Source organism: Fundulus heteroclitus, unplaced genomic scaffold, assembly GCF_011125445.2.
Source record: "Fundulus heteroclitus isolate FHET01 unplaced genomic scaffold, MU-UCD_Fhet_4.1 scaffold_38, whole genome shotgun sequence".
NCBI lineage: Eukaryota > Metazoa > Chordata > Actinopteri > Cyprinodontiformes > Fundulidae > Fundulus > Fundulus heteroclitus.
In genome coordinates, this window is record NW_023396792.1 from 2678332 (window position 1) to 2702175 (window position 23844).

The following is a 23844-nucleotide window of genomic DNA, read 5'->3' on the forward strand; positions in this document are numbered from 1 at the left end:
TTCAACTCAGGCTTCCAGGGCATGCTAAACCACAAGCCACATCCCGCTGCAAGCAGAACGGGGAGAGCGACCCGCTCACAGAGCCAGCACTGCTACTGCTGGGGCTCACGGTCCACCAGCTGCTTGTCACTTCCTCATTTGTTTACAACTGGGATCCAGCTTCTGTCTGAGGGGCTTCGCAAAGTTTAATCAGCAAGGGGCATGTGTATTTCCTACATCTTACACCGACTTGTTTAACATGTTAAAACATGGTGTTGGAAGACAAAAAAACATTTGCAAGGTTAGCTGAAACCTTCACTTTAAGCCGCACCGTCAGAACAACAACCTGCAATGGATACATGTTTTAATTGCATAAGATCACAAGGTTCACGAAGAGCTGCCGAAGCATGTGTGTAATTTTTGCCTGAGTTAATTTCACATTTCAACTTCCAAGACAAGCAATTGATTTCCATCTGTTAAAACATCCAGCTGCAAAGCATGTCTCGTGCACATTAAAGCCGGGGCAGAGGCGGACTAGCGGTTAGAGCAGGGTGGCTGCATCCTGCACTCAGAAAAGTGAACCAGGGCAGTAGTTCGCTTTATGTGTACACTGGAAATTAAATGTTAGCGTAAAGTGAACAACTACCCTGGTTCAGGTTTTTTTGGGTGTGGGAAGGCTGTAATTTTGCCGGTTCAAATCCCACAGACTACCACTCTGAGTCCCTGAGCAAGACCCTTAGCCCCAGAAAGCTCCGAACACTGTGGCAGCCCACTGCTCCCCATGGGTTAGATGCAGAGGATACATGACTGGAGTGTATAAAGTCAATGACAATAAAGATAATCATTAACTTCACTGTTGTTATAATTAGGTGTAACATGAGCTGATGTGAACATTTATTACATTAGGACACAGTTTGAATGTAAGTGTGAACATATGCATTTTAAAGCAGGGTTGAGTTGTGCTAAAAAGGCATTGAGAGATTTTTCACTTCCAGAGTGTCTCGTAATCTTTCAAAGAACTCGCGATAAGAGTATTTTAGACGTTCTAAAGTAAGAAGAACTTTAAGATGTAAGTCTTACACACATGAAATTATATTTTAGCACTGACAAGGGGATCTTTGCCCTTTCATTCCGCCACAGGGAGTTACACACAGTTACATAACTCATACCTGCTGAAGGAGACGCCTTACTTGTCTTGATTTAAGGTTATTTTCCAAATAACATCTACAACCAGGTTGCTCAGAGTTATTTTGGTTATACCAGGGATCTTAATCGCTCATATTTCACAAGAATAAACTCACCTAAACAAGGATCAGAACCACAATCAATATAAATATGGTGTAATATAAATTACATTAAATAATGGGTGATATTTGATCATTTTTAAGATTTATTTACTTCTATAATTTATCCAACATTCTTAACTACCAGGAGAAATAAACTAACATGGAAAGGTTAAGTACATGGGTATAATGGTTTGCTTACAGGTGAGAAATGGAAAGAGAGTGACTGCTTATGGCAAAGGGGAAAGTTGACAAACACAGTGTTTCTTAACCCTGATTCTCAGGATCCACTGTCCTTCATGTGTTAAATAAGTCTCTGCTTCAGCACACCTGATAGCATCACCTCCTCAGTGTACCATCAGAACCCTGTTGACCCCCTATTATTTTAAGTCAGGCATGTGGTGGAAAGGAAACTCCAAAAAAAAAAAACATGCAGGACAAGGTACCCTGAGGACCAGGGTTGAGAAACCCTGAATTAGGACACCAAGAAAAGGGGGGATACAATGCACAATTAACTGAGGGATGATGCATCTATTGGTTCTGTGTCCCGTCTTTGCTGCTTTTCCTGCTTCAAATAATGATCAGCCACCTGTGTATGGTCTTTGAAGGCTGACGCCTCTTTTTTTTGTCTTCATTTCTATGCACTAACTGCACATAATTGTCACGGTCAGGAGGGTAACCGCAAGGACTGGGAAGAAAATTAGCTCATGAGCAGAAAAAGTCCCAAAAAACTTTGAAAGGCAGGTGAAATACTGATCAAAATCAACATCACTGTGAAAGATTACAAAAAAAAACTATGCTTCCTAGGAGGAAGACTGTAAAGAAATAAAGGGAACTTTTTTCCACCAATACTTACAGTAGGCTTATGTTTGCTATTTAAACAAAATCAAACTCAGAAATACAAACATTAGAGAAACCAGTAGCTACCGGATATGTAAGGTTGTCTGGTGCGTACTGTATGTTCATCACCAATGGATGAAACTCAGCAGCAATCCTCACAGCAGTGCTTCTGTTAGTTCACCACCAACAGCACCATCACCAGCAACCTTCTCGATCAAAATGACCCCAGAGGCCACAAAAAAAAGCGCTCTTACTAACTCACTGCAAGACTTTCTGGGTTCATTTAAATGTATCATATTAATAATTGCCTTTACAGCAGCCGTCGACAAGCTAACACAAGCCCAGCGCTCACATTTTAGGGTTGGATAGGGCCTTTGTCCACAAAACAGGATCACACTTGCAGATGGTTTGATTGACAATCTTTGGTTATTTTTCCCAGGAGTTCAATAAAAAAAATATATATATATATATAATAAAGAAAATCCATCACACACTGATCCCTAGAAAACATGTTTGAGAATGAATGAGCTGGAAGGCAGAGTGGGGTGAGTGGAAGTGCAGGTCGATTAAGGCAAACTGTCCCAGGTGCCACTGACCTGTCAGGGGCGTCCCGCGCAGCTTTACCCCCTCCTGCTCGGGGCACAGCCTTCGCGTTCTTGTTGGCGGTCATGTTTGTCTGCAAACCGTCCGCTCACCTGCCATGCAAACACAAAAAACGGTGAGACTTTTTTTTTTTTTTTTGGGATTTAAGCAAACCCAGACTTGTAAAAACCTTTCAGTTCTTTATCATAATTGCTGAGGAATACATTTAACAGAGTTATAAGTAAAAGGTAAACAAGATCTGATAGTCTGATAAAATAAAAAAAATAAATAAAAAAAAAACAGGCTTTAATCCATGTTCCCATACAAAAAAAAAAAAACTAGGCGATCAAGATTCCTCTGAACCTGCGCCAGGACTCAGGACCAAAATTCAGCTGTCTGAACAGGTTAACTCATTATCCCGCCACTGAACACAGAACTCAGATTTCTGTGACAGTGGGAGATGACGAACACATGACAAAAAGCCGATTTTAGCTTTATTTTAAAATAACGCTCCCAATCGACGCATCACAGATTAATGTTGAGGTCCAAGGTGGGCTGATGGATTTCATTAAAAAAAAAAAAAGTGGGGAAAAAAACTCTTACTGTAAGACAACCTGCATTTCACCATAGACACTAAACAGATTGTAAAATATTTACCAGACAAACAGAAGCTCATCCACCAGCTTTTTTAATGAAATTTAAGATCAAAATATGCACAGTTGGAAACACTAGAGGCTCGGCATTGCAAAAACAGGACATGTTACCATAACAATCAATTATTCTATGGGACTCTATTTTTTTAGTTTACATGTCAGCCACATTTAATCCCTCACTAAAGTAATCTTAACCATTTGCAAAATCAGCGTGTGAACCTTTTTTTTCCCCTGGCATTCATGCGGATAATAGTTTGACACCTAAAACTAACCCATAACACCGGCTTCAACCCGACAGAACAATGCATCCTCCCACAGCGCAACAGAAAAGCTAAGTGACGGTTTGGGCAAAAACAAACAAAAAATGTATCTGACAAAATGGTTGAAGAGGTCTCTTCAGCCAAATTAGGATCCCTGGGTTTTCTTTTTTTTAATCTTACTGATACATGGTGCAACCAGAGAAAACAAACAGAAAATGTCACACGTCGAGAGAGAGAAAAAGAAGCAACTTGTGAGGATGTAGGGAAATACAGAAATATGCTGCTTATCTACAAAAGATAATAAATACTTAATAAATAAACTTATTACTTAAAAAATAACAAAACACATTGTGGGAATCAGACTAGTTAATTAAATGTACATAATAAAAGCGAAACAACAACATTTAAAAAAGCTATATTAAAAAATATGTAGAAAAAAATGAATAATCAGATAGCAGGAAGTAAAAATGTTTCTCTTAAACTAATTCAGAATGATATAACGATCATGAAAGCTGTTGGTGTTGCCATGATGGCATTATCTATTATCTAGTCAGTTTATTTGAAAAGTTTTTTTTCCTTCTTCAGCCAGCTTTGGTCAGGGTCAAGTTATGTTTTTGGTCCAGGAGCTGAAAGGTTAGGGAACCTCTGCTCTAGCCAACACAGCTTGGACTTGTTACGAGTTCTCACTGAAACAGCTAAAAGTGGCACGCATTTGTTCTCCAGTTTAACATCTTGTTGGATTTATTTAAAAAAAAGACACAACACAGACAACGCTGCAGTAAGACAACTTAACATATCAGCTAATCATCAGGGCATCGTTTGTTTAGGATTGGCACATATACATGTAGATCACAGGAGAGAATAACTTTGTTAATGTGTCTTCTCTCGTCAGCTGTCAGTCGATTGTTTCCCTGCAGCCCAGCATCCTCTTCTTCATACCAACTAAAGGTCCTTAGAACAAACAAACCATAAACAATGTAAAGACGTGTTCCTTACAGGAAACATTTCCTGGACCTTATCTCACATCAGACCAAAAGTAACTTCAAGCCTCCCTTCAAACTGAAGGCCAATGCCCCTGACAACACAGCTCAGACCCTTTTACATAAGTGGGCTCAAAGCAATTGTTCTGATGCAAAACGGGGGTCAAGCGGGGACCCCAGGAGTTCAGAGGTGGAGGATAGGAGGCTGCTTGGCAGCAGGCCTTGTTTACAGGAAGTTGTTGTGTGAAGGAGCAAGCCAACCAGGGCTGTAGCTGATTCCTAACGAGACAGATGAGCAGAGAGAATGAGCATTCCTGCTGTCAGCTATTTCCTGTGACTGTGGACGGCGCTGGAAGGGCACAACATGCATCATTTTTTCATTTGAACACAAAGACCAATGTTGTTCTGTGCGCCACGCAAACCTCCCGCGCTTCGGCTTCTCCTGGAACCACAGGATCCTCGAACCGGATGAATTTAAATAAAAAAAAATAAAAAAATGCTGCACCAGAAACGGCACGAGTAAACGCGGATCAGAGTTTAACACTAAAAGCTAAAAAAAAAACTTTTGTGTAAAATGTTCTTGTCTTTAGGAGATAAGCAGATGTTATCACCAGGTAAACACAACTATAGTCTTATTATTCCCACATGCAAAGGATTATGGGTTGTATAAGGTTTGACCCTATAAAACTTACTTTTTAATAGAAATGTCAAGATTATCTCTGAAAGACAACATCAGTATAGAAAAATAATGCAACTTTTACTCAATGATCCATGTGGACTCGTCTTAAAGTGACCACTATGTGTGTGAATTTTCAGTTTTTCACGAAAAAAAAAAAAAAAGCGTGAGAAGAGAAGTGGGTCAGGCAGGCCCAAGATGGACCCTGCAGTGTAAACACCAAGGCGTTAGCCAACTGACTTCCTGAGGGGCCGATACCATCTTCCTACACAAAATCACCGGCTGTAAACAAGCTCTTCAGAGAACCCTCCAGAGCACCTTCAAAGTGCATTCAACCAGATTTGAGAGAAAGTTTCTCCTGAGATTTCCCAGCCAAAGCCAAGCTATTCGACAACCGCCTAAAACTACGGGCCACGGCTAAGATTCACGCCACGGTTTTAGTTGCCGATTGGTCCAGCTCGACGTGCAAAACCCATCACCGCCTTCACGTTGATGCCTTGCCAATGCGTGTACCAGGCTGGTTTAGTCTTTCAGCAGCAGGTCTTTCTGGAGGAGGGACTTTCCTGTGTTATTCTTGCTCAACTACTTTTCTTTTCTTGCACCGTTTTATGTTTCATCTAAAGAACACGAGAAGATTGCCCTTGTTAGTACTCCAGCTCTATTCCGTTTAATTGAGATTTTCCTGTTACAGGACATGATGCAAAACGTAATGTAACTGCTCCGAGGCTTATAAAAAATTCTTGCCCCTCTTCCTGCCACATCGCGCCGGTGTCTATGAGAGAAAAAAAAATTTGGATGGAGACTCATCTTCGCCTCTGCTCTAAGAAAACTTTCTATTTTTTTCAACAACTTGATCCACTCCCACACCGGGCGAGTCCAGTGAATCGTCAGTTTAATGTCACTTTCCTGTAAATTTAGAAATACTCTTCATCATCCCTTAGTAAGGGAATTCATTTTATGCAATCGAATACGTCATCAAGCAACAAGTAGGCTACAAAGCTTCAGTGTGAGAACCGGTTTGGTCGGACAGTTTCTCACCAATTTGCTTTGCGGTTGCGAAAAACTGGCTTGTAGGCAGCCAAAACTGTCGAGCAGCTAATGTGCTGATTGGCAAAAGGGTTTTCCAGCTCTGATAACAGAAAGGTTAACAGGCCCTAACATCTGATCCAGAAGGCAGCTAAAAAGTTTAAAAGAAATAGTTCCTTCGGTTTTATACGGATGATTTTATTTGAGTTATTACCAAGAAAGTACAAATGGGAAGCCCCGATGTTGATATAGCTGTATGTGGCCGTGCTATAGTTTTAACTGCTTTTAACTTTTATCTATGTGGAAGAAAAAAACAATACTGTGCCTTTAATAAAAAGAAAAGAAAAATAGAGCAGCAATCAGGCTGTCCCATTGATTTTCTGTTTTATTTTGAGGTCTGAATTGCTGTCCCTTATTTTTTATAAAAGTATAAGTATAAAACTGTGCTGCAGGTTCAATGATACAGTGAGAAGATTTGAATCTCACAAAAACAAATGAAGGAATTACAACATTATCTCGGGGTAAGGCATAAAAGTATCTCCTCCTAAATTTTACCGGAATTAAATCAAAGTAACAAACAAAAGTACACACAGTTGGTTAAAAAGAGTTTATGACTGAGAATGGAGGAAATTTTAAATTTTAATGTATTCAATGAGTAGGATTTTTTTTATTTTTCTGTGTTTAAGCTGCCGATCATCGATAAGAGACAACCATGGGAAAACAAAGTGATTCTGACCTACCGCTAACAGAAATGTACCAGCTTGGTTATTCAACCTAGCCACCTGCCTACGAACCTGCAACATTTTTTCTTCCATGGTCAGTGTTTGTTATATTTAATTAATAGTAGTAAAACACAGTGTTAATGCTATAAAACAGATTTTCTTTCGCATGTTTAGTCCCTAAAAAGAACGTCGCAATCAGCCAGCATCGAGCTCCTAAAGAGAACTGGATAATCGGCATCGGCCGGTAAAATCCAGTCAGTGCATCTCTAATTTTGTACCTTTAAAAGTTGACAAATAAGGAGCATGACGTTACAGTGTGGGTCGTCTGGGCATACCACGGGCTGAAGCAGTCAGTACACCCAGCAGCCGGTCCAACTCCATCTCCAGATACTGTCCTTTTACTCCACATCTTCCCATTCTTTCTCCCTAACTCCTGAAAGGGCCACATATCTTGTCAATTACTTTTCTAAAAAACTCTTTTTTTAGGCAAGCAATGTAAGCAATAAGCTTTGCTGCAAACTCTGGGAGCTATCTAGCCTTTTTGATTAATTTCCTTCATAATGATTATTGAAAGAAAGAAAACCTACTGCTGGATTCTTTTACTGTAAAAGTAATTTTGTACTAAAAAAGAAACTAAATCTATGACTCGTGGAGTTGGGACAGTGGTGTTATGAGACTGCTGCCTGGAATAAAGGGACTCTTTGTGTTGGGTCGTCCTTGAGAGGCAGCGATAGTTAAAAAGTACGTTTTTTTATCAGTGTGTGTGCGTGTCAGAGAGAGACGGTCGGGTTAAATATCTTCTAAAGACAGTCCTCATGTCCTTGGCCTTGCCATGTTTGACAGATCGTCTGATACACGGTTCTCTTTGCCCACCTCACTTAGGAATGTGCTAATATTTGCCCCATCCATCAGAGCGCCGCTGGACCCGTGATATTAAAGAATGAGAGGAGCGCACCTGAAGTCGATGCTAATAGTGCTGTGAGTCAGGCGACTTTCAGACGACACGCACATCATCAATGTCAGGCTCCGTCCCAGCTGTAGACTCTAAAGTCATCTTTACATTTTGTAAAGTCTAATTCATCTGGGCTTTCCAGAGAGGGGTGTGTTTTAATCCAAAACACACACCAGAATTAGACACAATGGCAACTTTATAGTGAAGTTTCCTGTTTTTTTTTTTTCTTTCCCTCCTGTATTCAGCTTCTCTGGTGGAACCGCTCGCCTGTTTCTGCTGATCAGCAACCTGACTTCAAGGTTTTTTAGAACCACCGCAAAGCTCAAAGGCAGCCAAAAAGTAAAGAGGGGAGGGGGGTGAAAATTTCTGCAAATTCTCAACTCTCTTCAGACGTCAGAACTCGCTGGCAGGGGAGCGCTCCCAGGCCCCCACACTGATCCTCACCACTGCTTCTGTCAGTGTAGAAACACCAGGTTTGTTCACAGTTATTCAAATTATCACTGGCTGAATTCAAAGTTATTAGCAGAGCAGTGGTATATCCCTTGTGCGGTCATTAGGGGTGCTGGTGCCTATCTCCAGCTGCCAATAGGTGAGAGGCGGGGTTCACCCTGGACAGGTCGCCGGTCTATCGCAGGCAGATGTATATTGTCCTATTTACTTCATTTTTAAACAGAACTTCAGCCTTCGGTGTTCCAACCTAACCCACCATCACTAAATGTGAAGCACAAAGGCACATATTTCCATCTGAAGGGAAAAAGATTGTTCCTGATACTCGCATGAATTGAGCCGGCTCCAAAAACCGCCAAGGTCACCGGCACCAGCAGCTGCTGTGCCTTTAATTACAACACCTCACGGTCTCTCATGCTGCCACAAAGTAGCTCAGTTCGTCTCCCCTTTTTTTTTTTTTTTTTTCCCAGGTTAATCACCGCATATTTTCTCTACGTGGAAAAAGAGAAAGAGTCTTTCAGTGCGACCCAGATATGAGCGTGCACAGCTGCGGAGGCAGGCATGCGGAAAACAGAGCTATGTCCCTCTGAGCTGCAGCGGGAGGGCCGAGAAATCTGTGTCGCAGAGCCGACCTCTGACACAGGAGTCTGGACTTTGTGCTTTTGTTTACCCCGATCTTAAAGTGGGAGTTTAAAAACTACAGCACAGAGTGGACCACCAAAGAGGTTTTCTCTTCTCCAGCGCCCACGAGCCAATACATACGTACATACGTGGGGCCAAAAAGCACGTGCCCCTGCTGAAACCAGAGCAGCCTCCCTTTCACGTCCCCTTGGTCACTCATGGCTTGACTCTTTATGGATGATTAACCTTACAAGCGCTGGTCCTCTGAAAGAATGCTTTAATAAACTGATATATCAGCGATGAGCTAAAATGTTTTGCCATCGTGCCTATTAGAGGGAATTCATAACCGAAGACTGAGTATCAACAAATCCACTTGAAATGTCGGGCAGAGCAAAGATGGAGTAAGCATCCATCAACCAGCTTGCTCAAAGTTTCTTTGAAGACTTCCTAATGTTTAAATATAGGCCCTGAATTATTAAAATCCCAGATCCAACCCTGCCTGGAACAGCAGGGCTGAAAATATTCACTAATTGACTCAAGCAACTTTTATCCACGTGACGGTGTGTGTTTTTTCAGCAGGACAACTACTGGAGTTGAACAGCAAGCTAACACTATATGATGTGTGATTGAGAAAGTCTTTTGTAAGAGAAAATAATTAAAAGCTTCGTAAAAGCAGCCGACTGACGCAGTCACATTTAATGTTTGAGATGGCACTAAGAAGCAGATACATTAACCTGGGAGACATCGGCATTAGGGAAATATTCAGAAGAACGTGCAAATGAACAAACAGAAGTGGGGGACTATTATCAGTGGTGTTAACGAACAGTTTGTTTCCATCAAGGCGTGGGAAATTACCGCAGCATTTCTCAGACACGATTGTGATAAGAATTGTGATTTACAGTGAAAATGACAACCCCGCAATCTGACAGCATGGTCGAGATAGTTTTGCTATTCAAGCTATCTGTTCAGCTGAGCAATTTCAGTCTCAGCTGGCTTCTTTCCTACGAGTCTTAGTGTCTTCGCAAGTCTCCCAGCTGTTTGGAGAAAAAGAGAAGCAGCCGAAAAAGAAAAAGAAAAACAGCAGCGTGGTTTGTTAAATAAGAGCGTTTAACTATTTCGTATACATGCATTATGCGATATAAAACAACTATGTGAGAGCTGTAATCTAATTTTTTTCTCTGTTCCCACCCTGGATAGTAATATTGCAGAAGGGAGCTGATAAGATGATGGGTTTGATTTTTACGACTTATACATAAGTCACTGCGTGCCGTTTATGTTCAAACTTTGCCTGTAGAGGTCAGGTACTCTGATTAAACGGTGCTCCAAAACAAAGCCACCAACCATTCATCATAGGTGAGTGGTCGAGGACTCCCTAAAGAAGCTTTTGTAAATGCAGGGGTCTGCACCATTTATTCTCAGCGTCAACGGGGTTCTGACAAGAGACAGAAAACCAACAGCACGATCGATGTATCTCCTCAAAGAATTAGGAGAGAAACCCTTTCAAAAGCAACGCTACTATTGCTGCCGTAATGTTATAATGATAATTCACTAATGATGCTGTCCACTGAGATTGCAACAGTGACATTGCTTTCATTGCATTGTGCAGGAGCTGCTGACATACATGCATCTGGTTCACCTCATGTTCCTATCGTGTGACGCAATGACAATAAAGTTTCTTGAATCTTGACTTCAGCAACAAAACGGCGTGAAAGACATCACGGCTGAGGACAGAGGGAGCTGACATTGGTAAGTCTCCTGTCATATCAGAGTTGCACACCAACCAACACTTGTTGACATGCTTCACTCCACGTCCAAGTCGGGACTTAAAGCTGACCTACAGCAGTACTCTGACCCGTTGGTCCGAGTCGGACCCACATCATCAGGCTGCACTGTTCTCTCATTTACGTCTGACATGCAGTGAGACAGAATCGCTGACGTGAAGCTGGCTGTGGGACTTTAAAATAGGGCTGAACGATTTTGGAAAATAATCTCATTGCGATTTTTTTTTCTTAATATTGTGATTTAATGCGATTTTTTTCCAGTTTAATTTATCATGTGTTTTAAAATATATACAAACAACAAATCAATTTGTTTCCTCGTCGTGTGGATTAGTTGCTAAAAGACCCACAGCATCTAAACTCAGAGCAGAAATGATTGCGTTCTGCCTACGATATATTTAAACCAAAATTGCAATTTTGACTTTTCTCCGCATTAACCACAAGCAACAAAAATGGCCTCTAAATAAAGATGTTTGTAAAAAAGTACTATTTTAAATATGAACTTTTAATGTTTCTATTGATCAGAATATTATTCAAGGGAACAGCTTTTAATTTAATTGGACATCAATCCTTGTTGAACATAAAGTGCAAAGTCCAACCAACAAACAAGTTTATGTATTAAACTGATTGACCAGTACTTAATGCTATGTATGATTATACAAACTCTAAAACAAGTAATAAAATTAGATTATCTCACTGCTGCAACTGTCTTACCTTCCATGTGGAGGCAAACCCACTTTAAACATTTTACCGACACCTAATGGACGTGTCTAATTCTCTAATTGTGACATAGCCAAAAATTGCAGACCTCTGCGATTTGGAAATTGCGTTTCTTTTAAATCACCATTATATTGAAAATGCGATTAATTGTTCAGCGCTACTTTAAAGCCATGTGAGCGAGCGGCTCAAGTGCCTCCATGAGCACTTATCTAATGTGGAAATACTTTTTTTTTATCATACTTTGAAAGGGAGCTTTCTCTCTGTGGTTGATAAAATCAGCTGAACCCAAGGGTAAAGGTTAAAGAGAAAGTCTTGTGATTTGCACAAAGGCGTAGCAAAATCTGCCAGGCCCTCTTGTAATAGAAGCGCCTGTTAAACGGCGGTGTGAGCGTCCTGCAAGTAACCCGGGTTTTTTCTTGTGACGTCTCTAGCAGCTCAGCGAATGATATCAACACTACCTGGCGGCGGTGGCGAAAGCTTTGACGGTAAAATATCTGCAGACGGTGCGGGACTCACTCCTCCCACACCGATTGAGGGAATGGAAAGGAAGTTCCTCAATAGTTTTGTGTTGACAGTCCCGCGACAGGGAAAGGTCATTGTTTGACCTGCACAATGGCGAGGGGGGTTTTCAGGAGGAGGAAAAGCAGTCTGTGCCATACGGTTTGTGTTAGAAGATAAGATCGCAAAGGGTTAAGGTTGTTATCTGCTAGGAAAACTCGAGCTCCAGAGACAGGATGCTCAGACAGAAACAAGGATCTCAGACGAAAAAAAAGAAAACACTGCTCTCCTTTTAATGCACGATGACATGTTGGGGAAATGAACGAATAAATAAAATCAGATCTCGGGAATGTTGACGAAAAAAATGTCTCGCGGACATGGGCCGATATGATAACTCCAAGTAAAACTACTATGGTATGGCAGACATTGAGAGAAAAGTTTAAACGAAACGGTTTAACGTGATGTCATTGATTTTGATTAAAACAGTTAAGCGCTATTTATTCCAGCTGCTGCTAAAATAATATAACAAGTTGATAAAGATCTTGTCGGTCACATTTATGTCTGAGCCTTTGGATTTTGATCAATTAAACAATAGGATAAACACTCCCTAAATGTAGTAATAATCTTATTGTGCTTATCGCGCTGAGCAATATAATGCTTTGCCCTTCAGCACTTTACATATTCACCAAAATAGAACGTGTCTGCTAAGCAGTCGACTGCAAGCTGAAGCATGCAGTCGACTGCTTAGCAGACATGCTTCTAGCTGGCCATCTGTGGTTTTAAAACAGCGTACCTGAAAAAGCGTGTTGTGTGCCGTTCCATTAGTTCCCACATCATCACTGTCTCTATTTTTTTTTGCATATTTCTCCCAAAAGAGCAAATTTGTCTTCTGTATAAACAAGGGAGACGTGAAGGGGCCTTCTTGCAATCAGCTGACTGGCAGTGTGCAGCCATATGGGGGGAAGGAAGTGTGCCGCGTCACATGATGTGCCATATAATGAGAGAAAACACTCCAGGACTTTCTCTGGCCTCCCACTAAATGGATCCTACACCACAGGAGCGGCATGGTGGAAAGTTTCAGTGGTTCTGAAATAGTAAATTGTTAAAACCTCGGCATACCTTGATACCAATAACCAGCCCGTGACTATTCAGGACAGACCCAAAGATTTCAGAACAACTCATCTAGTTTGATTCTACAAATATTAATATATTGTGATATACAAACACGGGTATTCTTAAAAGTATTCATACAACCAGGGAGTTGGCGCTTAAAATATTAATTTCTTTACCAACATGTTTTTTTGATTGAAAAAAAAAAAACATTTAAGGTTTTGGAGCGGCCTAGACAAATTCCTGACTTAAACCTGACAGAGAATCACTGAAAGTGCAATTTATGAATGTAACAAAACATGTGCACTCACTAACACGCACATATTCATACACTGATGTAAAGATCGGTAGGCAAATCAGATTAAGAGATTTCAATTCAATTCAATGTTATTTATATAGCATCAATTCATGAAACATGTCATCTCAAGGCACTTTCCAAAGTCAAATTCAATCAGATTATTCAGATTGGGTCAGGTTATACAGATTGGTCAAAAAAATGTGCTGTCTAAGGGAACCCAGTTGATTGCATCAAAGCTTTGCCAAGGGGCACATCGGCATGGGAAGAAAGATGCAATAAAAACCCACAACTTTCCAATTGCAAGACCACCAGTCTTCCTTCTGAGTCATAGTCGCCACTTCCTTTGATTTTTAAGAAACCATAAATAGTACACATCTCTTCTAATCTAACACAATGCTAACTTAGCTTACAGTCACAGAAGTAACCAACTGAGTTTCTAACGAATGTTGAAAATACACAAACATCCATCCATCCATTTTCTAGATCTTCATAATTAACAAAAATTACACAAATATATTCTAGACTAATAGACAGCAACATACATGCGGTGTATTGGCACAGCGTTCACATTTAGTCTATTTTACCCAGACTGGAAATTAATCGGATCTGATTGTCTTGGTTTAAGATGACATTAGTTGCCAGTGTAGTCAGTGCTATACAAACAAGCTGAACCTACTGCGTTAAACAAGGCATGGGCCACTTACTGGCATCCAAGTATACCAGCGTTTGAATCAGTATGGGTTTCAAATCTAAAAAAAAAAAAATCCCAGCAATACTGTCCCAACACAGCAACGCCTCTCCCCCAAGTGTTGCTGCACACTGCTGATCAGCTGACCTAAAGAATCTTTCTTCTTTTACTATTACAAGAATGACTAAATCGGTTGTTTAGAAATATTTCGTTTTTTGTTGTGGAAACTAAAGGAGGGCCCCCATTACTTGAATGCTACTTTGAAACTGCTGTTAAAAAAAGGAAAAAAAAAAACACAACAAAACTCAACATGTGTTTAATTCACATGTTCGTAACATTATACCTGTGACACTAAACATGTTATTGTTTGCGGTATAAAATAATAATCGCTTATATTCTCTTTAAAATAACGCGATCTTTATTTAATTAATAAATAAAGATCGTGTTCGACATTTTTCTTACTTTTTTTGTGTGTGTGAAATACCGCGATACCGAAAACCCGTGGGAATCTCACAGCAGCTCTAAAAATGCCTGCATGAAATCTGACAGAAAATAATATTATTACTGTGTATCGACACTTACATCTTATCAAACAAAGCAACATGCGGGGACCGGGATCTGAATCTGTGGTCAACTTTCTGCACATGCGCCCCAAAAAGTTTTGAACCCCTGCAGAAAAGTCCTGCTCTTCCTTTTTTTCTCTTCTTTATCTGCTGCTTTGACGTTTGGGGGTGTTTATGCGATAATAGCTCGGTCTAATTACAGCCCACAAAGTAGCAGCTTGTATCCGCTGGGACATTTTTTTTTCTCTCCCCATTCAAAAGGGTCAGCTGAAAGAAGAAAAGCTTTCTGCTCAAGATAGTCTTTACTTCAACACGCCGATGACCAAATATGGTCACATGGGAACAACTTTAACGAGCCGGACAAAGCTCCTGAAAAACCACTTCTCCTGCAACTCTTAAAACGAGTCAAACATTTCTGCTTTACGGTCTTGTCCGCTGTGTTAAACTTCCTGCAGCAGCTCGTCCGTAACGCTTAAAAAAAAAAAAAAAAAAAAAAAAGCATCTTTCTTTTCTTTTCTTTTTTTTTTGTTTTACCTCCGTGTTTCTTCTTACATCCATGACTGCTGGGGACGTTTTCAGATTATAATCCCGTTGCGACGCGTAAATCCCGTTCGTCCACTGGAAAAACTTTTGGCTGGCTGCTCCGGATACCTGCCCTCTTCAGTAAACTCCGTCTCATGTCTTTCCAACACAAACCGATAAGCGCACACACACAGAAAAAAAAAAAAAAAAGAGGAGAAAAAAAATCCCCCCCTTTCCTACAGCCTGTTGTAGAAAGCGGAGGCAGGACTTGTTGCTGTGGTGACGGGCTGTTTGCCCCCAGTTTTCCTGGGATTTACCCCCCCTCCCCACTGCCCTCCTCCCTCAGACAGGCATTCAGCTCCTCTGCTCCTTGTTTATTGTCCTGCTGGCCTGAAGGGTGCGGATGAATATTCAGGAGTTGAAGGCAGACGATGGGATGAAACCAGGGGGACATTCCGCAGTCACCAGCGCACAAAGATGTCTTTCAGATAAACGGAGGTGAATGTTCAACCAACACCCTGCGCATGGTCGGGATGGGAGACCGCAGCGGGAGATTGAATTTTGCGCTATGACATTTGTTGAGAAATGGCAGTTAGGCAAAAACAAGGAACCTGCATGTAAATGCAAAATTCAGATAAAAGAATAAGCCTGGAGCTGCTTTTCCAGTCTATGGAAAGAGATGGGCTGCTGTGTTCCAGTTAGAAGTCTGAAAATATGAATTTAGTTAATGTTTTGCTTAGTGACCAGCCAAACTAAAAAAAGACTACCCCCCTCCCCCCCCCCAAAAAACAAAATAAAAACACCATATCCAGTTAGTCACATCTACTAACTGCTTTGTTCAGTGGAGGAAAGTCATATGGCACTTGCTCAGGGCGGCATAAGAAAGGGAGAGAGAACAAGCTCCAGAGTAAAAAAGTATAATTTATCTATTGCCGTAACCCAGAACAACCTTTTTTTTCTTGTGTGTTGAGTGGGTACCCCCTGCTTGCCGCTGGCAATAGGGATGACAAGGATTACATCCACGCAGGGTCGAATGCAGTGTCCGCACAGAAAGGTTTGAGCATAAATGTGGAACCGCATGAAGCCGGAGGAGCCTTAATAGGCGTTGTAGTAACCATGCCACGGCAGCAAGTGGCATGGTAACGCTGCTGCAGAAGTAAAGAAGGAAGAAGAGCAGGGAGAAAACAGTAGCCCCATTTACACCCTTTTTTAACCAATCCATGCCGACTTTAGACCGAGCTTGGATCAGTTAACCAAGCCAAACTTGTTTCTTACGACCATTTACACAACACGCTAGCATGGTTCCTCGCCTCCTAGTGACGATCTACGGTACTACTGTTCTCTAGGATTGAAGGAGGGAATCAAGCAAATAAAAATGGCGGCGCCCGTAACATTCAGGAAGTTATGTTTGGTTATAATTGTGATATTTCGTTGTTTGCGGAGAGTCAGGCGGAGGAAACAATGACAGACGTTAAGGTTCATCACACTGCTAAGCAGAATCATCACTGGAAACCGTGTGGCACGGTAAGGTAGCTAGTATTTTTATGAATGACTGAAACCGCAAAATTAGTCAGCTGACTATAAGAAGATGATACGGTCTGCTCATGCGCTCTTTGTTAACAGAGAACCGAGCCACTGAAAAACCGTGCCGAGCCCACCTATCGAACTGGTCTAGATTTAGCGTGGGTCGGTTGTGTCTGGCACAGTCCAGTTCAGTTTGCGATCCATTTACACTCGATAGTTAACTCAGTTACCAAGCTCGGACCGTTCTCGGCACGGTTAAAAAAGGGTAGTGTAAACGGGGCAGTTGAACGCAGAAACGGGAAAAGAGGCATTTGTGTGCAGACCGACAACAAGGCGGTCGTCACAAACGCTGTAGAGGAGCAAAACGCGTCAGTGTAAAAGTGTAAAAAATCTACTATAAGTCTAATAGTGTCGGAAACACCACCGCAACACCAAAGTCAAACAAAAATCCGACATTGCTGCTCTCTGTGTTTTTGCATGCGTGTTGGGGGAGCAGTGAGGTCTACATTGGCTTGTAAGTTCAAACACAGGTGTTTGTAGCCAGTTATGCGGATAGGGGTGTCTAGACAGAGCCGCCATGGGGGGGCGGCTTCAGACTTATCCACTCTGGGAGCAGGTTTCAAATGTAGCCGCTTCGTCTGGATGGGACCCCCTACGCAACCAAGAAGTTAGTTGGATACAATCAAACCCGGCTTCGTCTGGATGGGGCCTAGTTTAAGTGGCCTGTGAGAAACTGCTCTGCATTCATCTTTGTGCCAGAGTCTCAGATCTTTTCCCCAGGGCAGCATTCATGCAAGAACCGCCACTGGTGTCGCTTATGATGTGAAAATGCACGATCTGCTTCTGCGTAGAGTAAGTTATATTCACTGAGATTTGTTCGTCTTCGTCACATATATGAGGATGTTTACATGACCATCTGAGGAGGGAAGTGGTTCTAGATATTCTCTGGCTCTCCCCAAATGTCCAAACAAGCCTACGCTAAAATAATGACATAATATTGGTAACTATTGCAACAATTTTAGTTCCAAAAAATGCCTATTTTCTTCTTTCCTCCTCTTGTCATCTGTGCTTTGATCCGTCTTTGACCCTTAGCACTTTAGGCTATATCGTTTGTGTCCAGTTTGGCTAAATATTCCATTGGCAGTTAGAATGCATGTTCATAACACTGAATATATTAGCAAACAATTATTGCACTCCAAACTGTCCTTTATGATGTGAATGTTACACGTGTCAATGTTGCGACGGAAATAGATCCGCAATAGATGTGCAGCCCTGAAATTAAACAGATGCATTTGTAGGATTGAGAATACATTTATTCACAACAGCACCAAGAAGATGTCTGAGCTGGAAACAGTGTCATATAAAGTGTTCCTACTTTCCCTTTTTGTCGTTAGGTTACAGAGATATGGGGTCAGATCACATCACTACTTACCTCATAGTGCGACTGACATAAACCTAGTTGGCCATGAATGGAGATGAGAAACACGCCTATCAAAGAGCATATAAATGAAAACAACTACATAGACTTTATGTCAAAAAAACTACATCAGTATTTTGTTTCTTTCATTTTTTCTAAAAGTCTTGCGATACTTATTTTTTACTTTGAATGGCTGGTAAGGCAAGGGTGCCAAAATGTTTTAGGAACAGAACATGTGATTGGTTTACAACAAAACTGCTGAACTATCCACCTAATCCACAACAACAATACGATTCTGTTTACGGGTCGATCCAACCAAAGAAACAGACAAAACTCCAGTATTCTCACTGATCATCATAGACCATTCTTGCTTTCTGCGCAAATGGCCAAACACAATTAATCAGACTGAGCTCACAGACATAAAATAAAAAATTAGAATTATTACTGCTGCATGAAATAAAGAACATTTTAGGTTTAACCATGATGTTAATGTTTGCCTCACAGGATAAAGTTATCTCTTATTCATTCTTTTATCGCATTGTGTCTGTCACACTTGGTACGTTGCTCCAGAACAGCCCTGTCAGCATCATTTACAAAATGTCTTGTCTTTTAAATGGAACGAAACAAAAGTCACAGTCTAGACTTCTCATCACCTTCTTCTGTACATTCAAAAGGTTCACATAAAACTTTGTACTGCTGTCTCTTAAAGTCTATTCACAGAGGTTGTGTCCTACACGGTCAGCCAATGGTCCATGATCCAGGCTGAAAACATCAAATGATCAAGCTTTTTTTTTTGATAGGTGCCTTTTAGATTATTGGAATAGTTTGAATATGAATATGGGTTTAATCCAGCCTGTGTAAACGACTTTTGTTTGTTGGCTTTTGAAGTAAGTAGTTTGAGCCCTTAAGAGATACTTAGCAAAGTTTTTAGTCTGATTCACTGGCCTGGTTTAGTCTTATTATTTAATTTGGCATTTTATCGTTGCATCTATTGATTGACATGTGACAATTGCCTTGATATTGACTCGATATCCTAAATAATAAATCTTAGATTTTGTTTTGACAATAATATATTTTCAGTCCGACAGATTTATACCAAGAAACGATACCAATCTAAATAATGTTTTCAGATAAAGCACAATTCCTATTATTATCTCACAAAATGTGTCACACACTTGCAAAATTCCACATGATAATAAATCATTTCTACTCCTTAAATTTTCTTCATCCCTATTTGAGATTGAGTAAAGCGTAGGTCTGTTTTAAACCTTAAATAAAGGCAAACATATTAATAGGAATAATTGTATAAAAAAAAAGTCAAATGCAAAAACAAAACAATCAGAAGTACAGGTTTTCCCGTTTCAAAGATTTAATGCCGTCCACAGAAGGAGGACTTTCCTCTCTATCCTACGGCGACGGGCGATGATGGAAACAGGTGTGACTGAGCACCTGCGGTTCACATCCGCTGCTGCAGGGACGTGCAGCTGCGCTGTGGGACCCATCAGGGCCCTTCAGAGTGTGTGCACAAACCTACCGGTCATCCTGCAGGGAGGCAAATTGAGTTTTAATACTTCTAGTCAGAGGCGGCAGCGAAACATTTCTTTTTAAAGTGAAAGCTGACTTAAATCACTGCAGTCACCTGATGTTTGGACTGTTAGTTGCTGTAAATTTCCACTGACTTTGAGTTGAGATACAAGTCTTATATAGTGTAAACTTGAATGATACATATTTTACAAGGAATGCATCCACTAAACTCTCACTCTCTGTCTCTGTCTCTGTCTCTCTCTCTCGTCATTCTACGCCTTTAAATCTAAATGCGTAAAGCTAAATAAAATGCTTATATACTTCCTCAAATCTTTAAATCAAATCATACGGGGGGCGACATCATCAGGGAGCCGCATGTATGTCAAACATCCTTAGCATGCTACTCGGTAATTAAATGGTCAGAATCTTTTAAGGCGTTTACACAGAAACAAGACGTGTCTCCAGAGCACAAACATGGACTCAGATCATTTTAATTGGCGGTATTCTGTTCTCGTTTTAAACGAGATTACATAATTAGATAATAAGATCATTTTGCTGGGGCCCTTTTCCCTTTTGTTTTCCACCACGGCAAAAAATGCAGATGGAGCATCTCTGCTTTAAGTAATCAAGAAGCGAAGCAGTAGTAGTCACGTTAAGCTTTTTAAAGCAAATTGAAAGCATAAGCCGCCCATAAACCCAGCTTCATTCAGTCTCCTGGGTGAAAAGCAGGAGTGGTCTTAGCGTCCCACAGGCCTGCAATGATGAAGGAAGTCACAAAAAAACACAGACATCCGTGATGGCGGTTTTTAACATTGAGTCAGCAGGAAGCTTTTCTCAGAGACCCCATCAAAACCGTTCAAGGTCTCGTAAAGACCTTCTTTCCTGAAAACACGGCACATCTCACCATCTGAGCACAAAAGGCTGAGCAACTGGCTTGTATTTGTGGGTTTGTTTTACCAGGACCTCGGCTTCATTGTTACATTGATCTCTGAGTCATCTGGTCTTCTCATTAAAAAAACCACATCCACAGCTTCCATTATATTGGCGCATCAAAGACTGACTTTACACTCATAAGTGAAATTCTTTCGCCCAGCATCCAAATACGTCACGCGGATATTTTTACCTTAATGGATTAACCAATGAGCTTTTAAAGTTCTTACGGTAGTCATTGTTTGTTGCCAGGCACATTTAGTACACCCTCTGGATTGTTTTGGTTCTTAATTAAGTATTTTTGTTTCAAAATCAAACATTAAATCATCTATGGGCACACTTTGAAATGAAGTTCCACAGGTTTCTGTTCTTCCCGATGAGGAGATTTTCTGTCACTTATATTTTTTACTTCCTATATGTAGTCGGTAGGTTTTTGCCTGGATCCTCTAAGAACTCCCATGTCACACCTTTACTGATCGCTCTGCATTGGCTTCCCGGTTTAAAGCAGATTACAGTTTGACATGCGGGTTTGAACTTCTATAGCACAGCTTGTTGCATTTCTAACCTTCTGCTGTTGTAAGTAACCACCGGGATCCTGAGATCATCTGTTCAGGGTATCTATCCCCGAATAAAACAGAAAAACTAAAGGCGTAGCCCAGACGCTCCAGAACTCTGTCATGTTTTGTGATTATATTTAAGCTTTTAGAATTACTTTTAATCTGTTTTTATCTATGACGATGATACGCATTCGATGCATTAAATCTTAAATTAAGGGTAATTGAAAACGTCAGAACTTCTTCCATAAATCCAAGAGTCTTTTGTCACCTTCCATCCATCCATTGTCTATACCCGCTTATTCATTACGAAAGGGCGGGTGCCTATCTCCAGCCGTCATTGGACAAGAGGCAGGGTACACCCTGGACAGATTGCCAGTCCATCACAGGTTAACAGAAAGACACACAGGACAAAAACATGCACACACACACACCTAAGAGCAATTTGGAGAGACCAAAAGTCATGTCGGAGTACCTGGAGAGAACCCACGTGTGAACAAGGAGAACTTGTAAACTATGCAAAAGACCCCAGGCCCGGGTTTGAAAACATGCAAGGCAACGGCGCTACTGACAGTGCAACTGTGCAGCACGTCTATTCCCACCTACGCAATAAAATTCATTTCTAATCTTTTAGCTTATGGACAGGTTCAAAGATGCCAAAGTCAGTTTTATTGCCTAATCGTCTCATCCACACATCACAGAATTGTTTTTTTCCATCATAAACTCAATATCACATTTCAGGAGCAGGCTTGAGGCAGCTCTTTGGCTTCAGGATAAAGCTGACATGTTTTGTCAACGCCGAGAGGGAGAAGACACAACTTGCGGAGTGAAGACATCTCCTCCTCTTTAAAAGTACAGAAATCAGCTGGAAGTGGCGTGTGCAGAGCAACTGGGTCAACGAGAGGACCGCCACCTGTTTTTCTTTTTACATTCCGACTGAATGCAGCGGAGGAAAAGTGATGCCAGAGCTGCTGTGTGTTTGCTCAGAGACACAAACATAGGGTGTTTTACATTTCTACCCGAACCCATTTGGCTCTCAATAGCCCACAACAGAAACAGTTATCAGGGCATCCATCTATTCATCTGTCACCACTTGGCACAGGGACTAATTTGAAATAAAAGCCACACATATTCTGGTGTGCAAGCACAGACAGGGATAAATGTCTGCTTTAGATGCTGGATTTGTACTTATTTATATATATATATTTTTTTACAAAATGTTCGACTTCAGTACCACGTATTAAATCAAAGGTGAAACAAACACGTTAAAGTAAACAATGTGATTAGATCTTGGTAATAGAATATTAACTACTCGGTCAGGCTTTGATTAATGAGGCATGAGCAACAAATAATAATGTGTTACTGCTTCAGAACACATGCTCTGAATAGCTGGAGTTCCAATCTTGCGACACACAGGGAGCTGAATTTAGCACAAGGACATCTTCAGTCTCATTAAAGATGAGGAGCCACAGCACCAGTTCCAAAAAAATGATCAAAGAAAAATTAAAGATGAATGCAGATTGTGTAGAAATCAGTTTTTTTCCAGGCTTGCCCTGCTTTGAGTTATGAAATATCCGAGTGTTTCTATCTACATTTAATTGCATCTTGAGGCGAACACATGGTTTGAACTTACTGTGAGGACAATGGACTGGGGGGGGGGGGGGGGGGGTAAACATCTGCGTGTGTTTGTGTCTGTGGGGCTGTATAAGTTACAATTTCCCAACTGACTCAGAAAGGGGAGGAAAACATCGACCTGAGGTTTGTTGTGGCATGAAGTCAAACTAAACACAAACGAGAGAGCAGGGGCCATTGATTGGTTCGCGTTCAAGGTCCTCGGGCGCCCCCTGTAGGCGTAACATTGCAAATGCAGCACCAAAACATCTCCCCAAAAAGAACAATTTTCCAAGAAAAACCATCAACAGACGAGAAGACAGCCAACATCGACCAAAGCCAGAAACTGTGGGCGACTTTAAAATCCCTTGTGTTAACAATAATGACGCCTGTCAACAAATACATGGGCAGTTTGCTTCTTTTTTTTTTTTTTTTTGTCTTTTGTACACACAACAAAACATAAGCACTAACTTTTTTTTCAAACTTTCTTAAAAACAGACGAGTCCGATAGATTTCTCCCTAAACAGCCTTAATGGAGCAGAAACAAGGCACCTACCCGTTTTTGTTTTCTGTGTTGTTGCGGTGTTTGCCTAATAATCCATTCCTCTGCAGAGATGCGTGGCTTTCTGTCTGCGTGCAGCCTGAAAACTGATTTGCGCTTTTTTTTTTTCCTTCTGGCTTTTTTTTTCTGTGGGCAAAGCGACCTTCTCCGTGTAGAAGTGCATCCACTGAGTGAGGGGAGGAAGAAAAAGGGAGAAGCAGCGGACTGCACAGGAAACGATGACGCAGCTGGATGGAAACCCCTTTTTTTAAATGAAAAGAAGATGTTTGCCGTTTTCTCAGAGATCTAGATTCTCCATACCGCAATCGTGGACTTTTGGATGACGTTCCTGGGAAAGTTTGAGTCCACAAAACGATTTTGGTTTAGATGTGCCACATGGTCATAACCATCTGGCGCTACTGACTTTTAGAAATCTTTTTTTTTTATCTTTAGATGAATAAATAAATGCTAGAGAAGATGTTTCTAATGTTTTGTTACTTCTGTCAAAACGGTGCAGCCATCATTGCTTTGCATCTTGATAGATT

General features: G+C 41.0%; 1 protein-coding gene across 3 annotated transcripts in view; it reads right to left on the reverse strand.

The window, feature by feature from the left end:
- The window catches only part of dennd2b (DENN domain containing 2B), a 73961-nt gene extending 50521 nt beyond the window's left edge, over nucleotides 1-23440 (reverse strand). The window contains exons 1-2 of one of the 3 annotated variants that reach the window (XM_036130758.1): nucleotides 23315-23440; nucleotides 2699-2797 (exon numbers count right to left, since the gene is read on the reverse strand). In XM_036130758.1, coding sequence (XP_035986651.1) covers nucleotides 2699-2772 — 74 coding nt within the window. In that variant the 5' untranslated portion in view covers nucleotides 2773-2797; nucleotides 23315-23440. Of the gene's footprint in view, nucleotides 1-2698; nucleotides 2798-7336; nucleotides 7451-15210; nucleotides 15397-23314 lie in introns of those variants that run through there. The other 2 variants (XM_012873029.3, XM_036130757.1) reach the window with 2 other exon arrangements.
- Between the last annotated feature and the right edge of the window lie 404 nt (nucleotides 23441-23844).